The sequence below is a fragment of the Triticum urartu genome, chromosome 6A (genome assembly GCF_056163025.1).
Source record: "Triticum urartu cultivar PI428250 chromosome 6A, HENAU_Tu73, whole genome shotgun sequence".
NCBI lineage: Eukaryota > Viridiplantae > Streptophyta > Magnoliopsida > Poales > Poaceae > Triticum > Triticum urartu.
Genome location: NC_141878.1, coordinates 603284392 through 603294296, shown reverse-complemented (window position 1 = coordinate 603294296; position 9905 = coordinate 603284392). Strand labels below are relative to the sequence as shown.

The 9905-nt window shown below is 45.4% G+C and overlaps 2 protein-coding genes across 2 annotated transcripts; both read left to right on the top strand.

The window, feature by feature from the left end:
• Nucleotides 1-316: 316 nt before the first annotated feature.
• On the top strand, nt 317-2095 carry LOC147967178 (uncharacterized). The gene is made up of 3 exons (XM_087531064.1): nt 317-972; nt 1050-1167; nt 1262-2095. Exons 1-3 carry the CDS (start codon nt 317-319, stop codon nt 2093-2095), a joined length of 1608 nt encoding a protein of 535 aa, XP_087387190.1.
• Nucleotides 2096-2761: 666 nt separating this feature from the next.
• On the top strand, nt 2762-4252 carry LOC147967177 (uncharacterized). The gene is made up of 5 exons (XM_087527515.1): nt 2762-2996; nt 3081-3300; nt 3395-3592; nt 3674-3847; nt 3917-4252. Exons 1-5 carry the CDS (start codon nt 2887-2889, stop codon nt 4025-4027), a joined length of 813 nt encoding a protein of 270 aa, XP_087383641.1. The 5' UTR covers nt 2762-2886; the 3' UTR covers nt 4028-4252.
• The last annotated feature ends 5653 nt before the right edge of the window (nt 4253-9905 follow it).

The window sequence follows — 9905 nt, the reverse complement described above, 5'->3', positions numbered from 1 at the left end:
CTTGTGGAGGCTCCCTTACTTTCAGGATCTCCTCCTTCCACATAACATTGATGTAATGCACACTGAGAAGAATATCGCTGAGGCCCTTTTTGGCACAATCTTCGACACTGAGAAGACGAAAGACAACGTCAAGGCTAGGCTTGATCAAGAGAAACTCTGTGATAGACCATGTTTAAATATGATCGAACCTGGACCCAAAAGAAAAGGGTGGCGCAAGCCACCGGCCCCATTCTGCCCTGTAAGGAAGCATAGGAAGGTAATGATGCAGTGGGTCCTGGAAAAATTGCGGTTCCCTGATGGGTACACAGGAAATATAATGAAGGGAGTGAATATGAATACATTGCGAATAGGGGGGCTCAAGAGCCATGACTATCATGTCTGGCTTGAGCGAGTAATGCCGGTGATGATTCGAGGCTTTGTCTCCGAGGAGATTTGGCGAGTCCTAGCGGAGTTGAGCTATTTCTTCCGTCAGCTTTGTGCTAAAGAGTTAGACCCAAAAGTTATTGAGAAGCTGGAGAAACAAGCACCAGAGTTGGTGTGCAAGCTTGAGATGATCTTTCCACCAAGCTTCTTTAATCCGATGCAACATATGATCTTGCATCTTCCGTCTGAGGCACAATTGGGCGGGCCTGTGCAGTACCGTTGGATGTATGCACCTGAGAGAGAAAATAAGAATCTTCGTGCCAAATGCAAGAATAAATGCCGTATTGAAGCATCCATAGTCGAGGCCTACCTCAATGAGGAGGTGTCAAACAACACGACAAAGTACTATGATCCCAATATTCCCACTCAACATAATCCAGTCCTTCGTTACAATGTCATCACCCCGGACGATCTGCCCCCACTTAGCATCTTCGCAGGGGTAGGTGGCAGAGCAAGTGCCAGAAGGCCTAGGCACATCAAACATCCAGAGTGGACAACCATTATGTCGTATGTGTTGACAAACATGCCGGAAGTACAACCGTACATCGAGTAAGTGCTCCTATATTTTTTTGCAAATAATCACAATTAAGTTTGTGACTGACTTAGCATCTTTCTCACTACTATAGCGAATTCACACTTGAATGTTGGAACCTAGAAAGGCCCCCTACCGAGGAGGAGAGGGAACGTATCTTTAAAAGAGGCGGTAAAGGAAATGGTGGCTTCATTCCTTGGTTCGCGGCAAAAGTATGGCAATCTGTCCAACTTTCTTTTAGTGTCGACATTTCAAATTGGTCTTACTTCCAACTCACACATCAAACCTTTCTTATGAAACTTGTAGGCAAAAAGGGACCCTATGAGAGCCGATTTGAAAGATTTTGCCAGAGGCTTCACATCTTCCGCCAAGAAATTAAATGCTTACGATGTGAATGGGTATCGCTTCCATACCCATTCTTACGATACAAATCGGCCTGGTCAAAAGACAGTAAATAGTGGGGTCGTAACACCAGGGACAGATGGACTTCAATACTATGGAAGAATCGAGGAAATGATCGAGCTGGATTACGGTTTGGGCGACCGGGTGAACCCCGCTGTATTCAGATGCCATTGGTTTGACCCAACCAGAGTCAGGCGGTACCCAAACATTGGGTGGGTCGATATTCAGCGAGCATACAAGTATGACGGAGATGATGTCTATATTTTGGCTAACCAGGCCAAGCAGGTGTTCTATCTATCGTACGCGTGCCAAACCGCGAAGAACCTGAAGGGCTGGGATGTTGTGATCAATGTACCCACACATAGTAAACCAGCTGCTCCAACCGATGAAGATTACCAATGCATGAACCCCAACACATATGAGGGTGAGTTCTACCAGGAAGATGGGCTCACAGGAGAATTTAGTATTCACTTGCCCACTGACGATGATGACATAGAGGTAGACAATGAGCAAGATGAAGATGAGGGCATGGGAGCAGGGGATGAGCCAGACGTTGATGAAATCATTGAAGACCCGATGGAACTGAATTTACTTGAACGAGCCCGTCTAGGTGAAGACGACGAGCCAGATGGTCCACCTCCAGACTATGCTCCAGAATGGTGGGACGACATGCGCGATAGTGATGATGAAACTCTCGGGCTAACTAATGATCCAAACGACGAGGACTATGACTTTTGAAACTTGTAATAATTCTATGTACTATGACCTTGTACCAATGAGACGCGTGCGATAGTGATGATGTACTTTTGGATGAAAACCAAGTCTATGTACTATGAACTTGTACTCCTGAATGTAAACTTTGTCGAGTCTACCTACTTGATGTACTTCTAGCTGTAAGACAACTCTATGCACTATGAACTTGTCCTTCTTGCCAAGTTCTCTCCCTATGATTCTGAACTTATGCATATGATTTTTTTATGATAGCATATGAACTTTTAAACATGGACTTCTGAATTGCTCTACTTCTGCATATGAACTTTTAAACATCCATTTCTAAACTGCTTTAGTTTTGCATATGAAGTTTTCAACATGAACTAATTGAACTACTCTTTCTCATAGCAGGTGACTGAAAGATGCCTTGCAACAAAAGGAACAAAGTTGCAAGCATTGGCAATGTGATTGAAAGGTTAGGCAAGGTGAGGAGGGTCATAAAGAAGGGAACTGGTGCGGCAACTTCCACACAGGCAGGTAGGGCCAAACCTACACAGCGAGCCATGGTGGATGGTACCCGAGGTAGACGACATGGTCATACCACTATATCCCGTGTTTCTAGCCCTATCACCTCCGTCCATTCCGAGGAGGAGTCGGAGGAGGAAGCGGAGGAGGAGAGGGAGGAGGAGCTAGTTGTGGAGGAGGATGAGAGGGAGGAGTCGGAGGAGAGGGAGGAGTCGGAGGAGGAGAGGGAGGATGAGCCGGTTGTGGAGGAGTTAGAGGAGGGAGAGTATGAGGTGGAGACATCGGCAGAGAAGATGGAATGGCCGGTTCCCAATGAGAGCAAAATCTGGTTGCGTGGGGTGTGCACACTCCCTTCGCGACCATATCCACATAAGGGCCTCATTGTCAAACCAGCCGGTCTGAGGTAAGTGTTTGTGTGGACTCTTACTTGCGTCTTTACTTTTAAGATTTTTGCAGATGCTAACTTACTTGCCTTTTCATTGTGCAGGGCCTTGGTGGTTGATGGAGAAGACATAAAAGTGCCATGCCAGCCAAGCAGCATCATTGAATGTCTTTGCAGGCATTATTACCCTGGCCTGGTCCCCATAGGAGACGGTGAGGAGGAGCCAGCTTGGTCTTGGGAGCATTGGAAACGAGCTCCGGATACCAAAGACAAGTGGGGCAGGGTGTATGGTAGTGCCGCCGAGCGAGTGGTCAATGATTTTTGGGTAAAATTCTTTGTCAATTTTCATAGTTATTTCTTTGCCAATCTTTAAAATCATTGCACTAATAACTGTTTTATCCTCTTATGCACTTTGGCAGGACTTCTTTACTTGCGCCGAGGGTATGAAGGATGAAGCCAATGAGGTTGTGGAGGCGATTACCAAGAAGATTGTCCAAGACATGCCCTATGAGGCGCGCATTGATGCTGTGGTGAAGTATTTCGCGCAAGAACGCAAAATGCTTCTCAAAAAGTCTCTAGCCTGGAGAGTGCATCTCACCCGTTCCATGTACATGAAGGTAGTTTCCTTTTACTTATGATTGCCTAGATCAAAACAACTTACTTTCATTCCTAAGTTGGATGTATTTGGCAAACTTCAGGCGGTTCCCTCGTGGTGCAACAACAATGTTCCTTGCTACCAGCAAATCATATCCAAATGGATAGACCCGGAGTGGAGGGCCCAACATCGAATGGCTTCGGAGCGGCGTGCCTTGATGGGTGGTCCGGTACACCTTCAAGGCAACCTCAACCTCCACGCTTATGTGCAGAAGAAGGTAATAATATCATTCGGCTTCTCAACTTCTAAACTTGTGATCTTATGGATATTATTGCCTCTATTGCAGAATAGGGAGAGAAGTGAGGGCCAAGAGAAGCTCAATACCTTCACGGGATTATGTCTCTCCCGCAAGTCAAAGAAACCGGAAGGGGGTGGGTCAACCCAGGCGCTGGCTTGAGGATTGATGGATACAGTGGGAAGTTCAAGGAGCACAACGGGCCTGACTCTGATCCGGCCTCACAGGATATTGACGCTACAATTTCCCTCCAGTTGGGAGATGGCAAGAAGGGTGGTTAGGCAAGAAACCAAAGTTGTCGTTTCTTAAAGTTTGGGGTTGCGATGCTTATGTGAAAAAGCTTCAACCTGATAAGCTCGAACCCAAATCGGAGAAATGTGTCTTCATAGGATACCCAAAGGAGACTGTTGGGTACACCTTCTATCACAGATCTGAAGGCAAGACATCCATTGCTAAGAATGGATCCTTTCTAGAGAAGGAGTTTCTCTCGAAAGAAGTGAGTGGGAGGAAAGTAGAACTTGACGAGGTAACTGTACCTGCTCCCTTACTGGAAAGTAGTACATCACAGAAAACTGTTTCAGTGACACCTACACCAGTTAGTGAGGAAGCTAATGATAATGATCATGAAACTTCAGATCAAGATACTACTGAACCTCGTAGATCAACCAGAGTAAGATCCGCACCAGAGTGGTACGGTAATCCTGTTCTGGAAGTCATGCTACTAGATCATGATGAACCTACGAACTATGAAGAGGCGATGGTGAGCCCAGATTCCGCAAAGTGGCTTGAAGCCATGAAATCTGAGATGGGATCCATGTATGAGAACAAAGTATGGACTTTGGTTGACTTGCCCGATGATCGGCAAGCAATTGAGAATAAATTGATCTTCAAGAAGAAGACTGACGCTGATGGTAATGTTACTGTCTACAAAGCTCGACTTGTCGCGAAAGGTTTTCGACAAGTTCAAGGGGTTGACTACGATGAGACTTTCTCACCTGTAGTGATGCTTAAGTCTGTCCGAATCATGTTAGCGATTGCCGCATTTTATGATTATGAAATTTGGCAGATGGATGTCAAAACTGCATTCCTGAATGGATTTCTGGAAGAAGAGTTGTATATGATGCAACCGGAAGGTTTTGTCGATCCAAAGGGAGCTAACAAAGTGTGCAAGCTCCAGCGATCCATTTATGGACTGGTGCAAGCCTCTCGGAGTTGGAATAAACGCTTTGATAGTGTGATCAAAGCATTTGGTTTTATACAGACTTTCGGAGAAGCCTGTATTTACAAGAAAGTGAGTGGGAGCTCTGTAGCATTTCTGATATTATATGTGGATGACATATTACTAATTGGAAATGATATAGAATTTCTGGATAGCATAAAGGGATACTTGAATAAGAGTTTTTCAATGAAAGACCTCGGTGAAGCTGCTTACATATTAGGCATTAAGATCTATAGAGATAGATCAAGACGCTTAATTGGACTTTCACAAAGCACATACCTTGACAAAGTTTTGAAGAAGTTCAAAATGGATCAAGCAAAGAAAGGGTTCTTGCCTATGTTACAAGGTGTGAAGTTGAGTAAGACTCAATGCCCGACCACTGCAGAAGATAGAGAGAAAATGAAAGATGTTCCCTATGCTTCAGCCATAGGCTCTATCATGTATGCAATGATGTGTACCAGACCTGATGTGTGCCTTGCTATAAGTTTAGCAGGGAGGTACCAAAGTAATCCAGGAGTGGATCACTGGACAGCGGTCAAGAACATCCTGAAATACCTGAAAAGGACTAAGGATATGTTTCTCGTATATGGAGGTGACAAAGAGCTCACCGTAAAAGGTTACGTTGATGCGAGCTTTGACACTGATCCGGACGATTGTAAATCGCAAACCGGATACATGTTTAGATTAAACGGTGGAGCTGTCAGTTGGTGCAGTTCTAAACAAAGCGTCGTAGCGGGATCTACATGTGAAGCGGAGTACATAGCTGCTTCGGAAGCAGCGAACGAAGGAGTCTGGATGAAGGAGTTCATATCCGATCTAGGTGTCATACCTAGTGCATCGGGTCCAATGAAAAACTTTTGTGACAATACTGGTGCAATTGCATTGGCAAAGGAATCCAGATTTCACAAAAGGACCAAGCACATCAAGAGATGCTTCAACTCCATCCGGGATCTAGTCCAGGTGGGAGACATAGAGATTTGCAAGATACATACGGATCTGAATGTTGCAGACCCATTGACTAAGCCTCTTCCACGAGCAAAACATGATCAGCACCAAGGCTCCATGGGTGTTAGAATCATTACAGTGTAATCTAGATTATTGACTCTAGTGCAAGTGGGAGACTGAAGGAAATATGCCCTAGAGGCAATAATAAAGTTATTATTTATTTCCTTATATCATGATAAATGTTTATTATTCATGCTAGAATTGTATTAACCGGAAACATAATACATGTGTGAATATATAGACAAACTTAGTGTCACTAGTATGCCTCTACCTGACTAGCTCGTTAATCAAAGATGGTTATGTTTCCTAACCATGAACAAAGTGTTGTTATTTGATTAACGAGGTCACATCATTAGTTGAATGATCTGATTGACATGACCCATTCCATTAGCTTAGCACCCGATCGTTTAGTATGTTGCTATTGCTTTCTTCATGACTTATACATGTTCCTATAACTATGAGATTATGCAACTCCCGTTTACCGGAGGAACACTTTGGGTACTACCAAACGTCACAACGTAACTGGGTGATTATAAAGGAGTACTACAGGTGTCTCCAAAGGTACATGTTGGGTTGGCGTATTTCGAGATTAGGATTTGTCACTCCGATTGTCGGAGAGGTATCTCTGGGCCCTCTCGGTAATGCACATCACATAAGCCTTGCAAGCATTACAACTAATATGTTAATTGTGAGATGATGTATTACGGAACGAGTAAAGAGACTTGCCGGTAACGAGATTGAACTAGGTATTGGATACCGACGATCGAATCTCGGGCAAGTAACATACCGATGACAAAGGGAACAACGTATGATGTTATGCGGTCTGACCGATAAAGATCTTCGTAGAATATGTAGGAGCCAATATGGGCATCCAGGTCCCGCTATTGGTTATTGACCGGAGACGTGTCTCGGTCATGTCTACATTGTTCTCGAACCCGTAGGGTCCGCACGCTTAAGGTTACGATGACAGTTATATTATGAGTTTATGCATTTTGATGTACCGAAGGTTGTTCGGAGTCCCGGATGTGATCACGGACATGACGAGGAGTCTCGAAATGGTCGAGACGTAAAGATTGATATATTGGAAGCCTATGTTTGGATATCGGAAGTGTTCCGGGTGAAATCGGGATTTTACCGGAGTACCGGGAGGTTACCGGAACCCCCCGGGAGCTATATGGGCCTTAGTGGGATTTAGTGGAAAGGAGAAAGGGGCAGCCCAAGGTGGTTGTGCGCCTCCCCCCTTCCCCTAGTCCTATTAGGGCTAGGAGAGGTGGCCGGCCCCCCCTCTCTCTTTCCCCCCTCAAGGAATCCTATTCCAACTAGGATTGGGGGGGGGGGGGGAATCCTACTCCCAGAGGGAGTAGGACTCTCCTGGCGCGCCCTCCCTTGGCCGGCCAGCCTCCCCCCGTCTAGTCCTTTATATACAGAGGCAGGGCACCCCAAAGAACACACAAGTTGATCCACGTGATCTATTCCTTAGCCATGTGCGGCGCCCCCAGCCACCATAGTCCTCGATAATACTGTAGCGGAGTTTAGGCGAAGCCCTGCTGCTGTAGTACATCAAGATCGTCACCACGCCGTCGTGCTGACGGAACTCTTCCCCGACACTTTGCTGGATCAATGTTCGGGGATCGTCATCGAGCTGAACGTGTGCTCGAACTCGGAGGTGTCGTAGTTTCGGTGCTTGATTGGTTGGATCGTGGAGACGTACGACTACTTCCTCTACGTTGTGTCAACGCTTCCGCAGTCGGTCTGCGTTGGGTACGTAGACAACACTCTCCCCTCTCATTGCTATGCATCACATGATCTTGCGTGTGCGTAGGAAAATTTTTGAAATTACTACGAAACCCAACAGAGACTACCATAGGAAGAGCCAATACATGTCATCTTCTCCGGAGTTTCTTGAGGAATCTGACGATGAAGGGCTATGTTCGGGTTGGGTGGTGTAAGAATTTGTGGAAGCGTTCCTACTCCTCCTTGGAGGAGCCGTGTCTATATATTGATTTGAGGCAGGAACAGCCTCTTGCCATGGCGTACAAGAAGGACTGATCGCTAGGATATGGTCTGTTACAGGAGAGAGAGATCGAGATGGTTACGGGAGAGAAATAGAGATAGACTTTGAGTTTGAGATTACAACAGAATATATCTATACGTCTAACACCCTCCCTTAATCTCAACTATCCTAAATTAAGATTGTTCCTGAATGCTTTAAATGGCTTGGCTGGCAAGGCTTTAGTGAAACCATCTGCAACTTGATCTTTGGAAGGAATGAAGCATATCTCCAACTTCTTGTCCGCAATCCTTTCTCGTACAAAGTGAAAGTCTATTTCAATGTGCTTTGTCCTAGCATGAAAGACAAGGTTAGCATATAGATAGGTAGCACCCAAGTTATCACACCGTAAGCATGAAATGTGTTGTTGCTTTATTCCCAATTCTGCAAGCAAAGATTCCAACCAAATGATCTCAGCAGTAGCATTTGCCAGGGACTTGTATTCAGCTTCTGTACTTGACCTTGACACTGTTGCTTGTTTTCTGGCACTCCAAGAAATAAGAGTAGATCCAAAGAAAATTGCAAACCCTCCAGTTGACTTTCTATCATCACTACAGCCTGCCCAATCAGTATCAGAAAATGCACTGATAAATGTAGAATGAGAACGTCTGAACTGAAGTCCTAAGCCTGCAGTATGCTTGACATACCGTACAATTGTCTTTACAGTTGTCCAGTGAATGGAGGTAGGAGCATGCAAATACTGACATACTTTGTTAACAGCAAAAGAAATATCTGGTCGTGTCAAAGTAAATGTCAAGTACTGTAGTGCTCCAACAACACTTCTATACCTTGTGCTTTCTTCTTTCTTAAGTGGCTCCCCTTCATGTGCTGAAAGTTATTCTGAAGAGGATAATGGTGTGGGTGAAGGTTTGCAGTCCTTCATTCCCATGCGAGTCAGAAGTTCAATGACATATTTTTCTTGATTCAATACTATGCCATTTTGAATCTTCTTAACCTCAATGCTTAGGGAAGATCGTGGTGTTGTCGAGTACTCGCCTCGAGTCTATGCCAGCAGTGCAGGACACCCGAGACCCACCAAGCCCGCATCGCCTCTACACACCTACGTTGCTTGCCGCTGCTGAGCCCTTTTCTCGACGTCATCGCCCGGAGCATCACTGCCTAACCCGGCCTCCCACGAGCATCATACACAGGTTCATGATTGGACGGCGGACTCAGCCTTCTGCCCTACCCCATCGCGGCGTAGAACCATCACCAAACGTTTTTCATCACCGAGCCACCGAGAGACGGGAAGCAAGAAGATGTCCTTGGAGGTCGTGCAGCTTTTCGGAAGGACTGAGTTGGCCAGACGCCATCCTCCCGGGCAAAACGACCAGCCGAGCCTCAACTCCTGGAGACGGCGGCTAGTCGCACGACAGAGGTCCTCAATGTTTTATAAAATGCTCTCCTGTTTATAATTTTCTGCTAAGTTTCGTGTCTGCTTGATTGCCGTATCTAATGTATCTTTTCCTTGGTATAGTTACGAGGATCTGCATGATGGCGAGCTAGCCTGCATCATGCAGTCATGTACGTTACGGGCAATGGCCTGATGTTGAGCTAGCTTTTTCCTTAATTGCTACAATGTTCCTCTTCCTCTTTGTCAGGGTCATCCCAAGAATATATTTACTCAGGAAAATCAGGCGCTCAATACACAGTGACTATTATTTGTATTGCAGAGAACGTAAATCATTTACGAGCTAGAAGGAACTCATCACTCTAAGAGTCCGGTTGTACTCTTAGTTAGAGGTTGGAAAAAATTGTAAATATCC

Bases quoted from the DNA above. Each gene is read 5' to 3' on its own strand.
- LOC147967178 (XM_087531064.1), top strand. From the start codon at position 317: ATGAAGGGAGTGAATATGAATACATTGCGAATAGGGGGGCTCAAGAGC. The intron at 973-1,049 runs GTAAGTGCTCCT...TCACTACTATAG, and splicing joins GAAGTACAACCGTACATCGA to CGAATTCACACTTGAATGTT. The intron at 1,168-1,261 runs GTATGGCAATCT...TGAAACTTGTAG, and splicing joins TTCCTTGGTTCGCGGCAAAA to GCAAAAAGGGACCCTATGAG.
- LOC147967177 (XM_087527515.1), top strand. From the start codon at position 2,887: ATGGAATGGCCGGTTCCCAATGAGAGCAAAATCTGGTTGCGTGGGGTG. The intron at 2,997-3,080 runs GTAAGTGTTTGT...TTCATTGTGCAG, and splicing joins GTCAAACCAGCCGGTCTGAG to GGCCTTGGTGGTTGATGGAG. The intron at 3,848-3,916 runs GTAATAATATCA...CCTCTATTGCAG, and splicing joins ACGCTTATGTGCAGAAGAAG to AATAGGGAGAGAAGTGAGGG.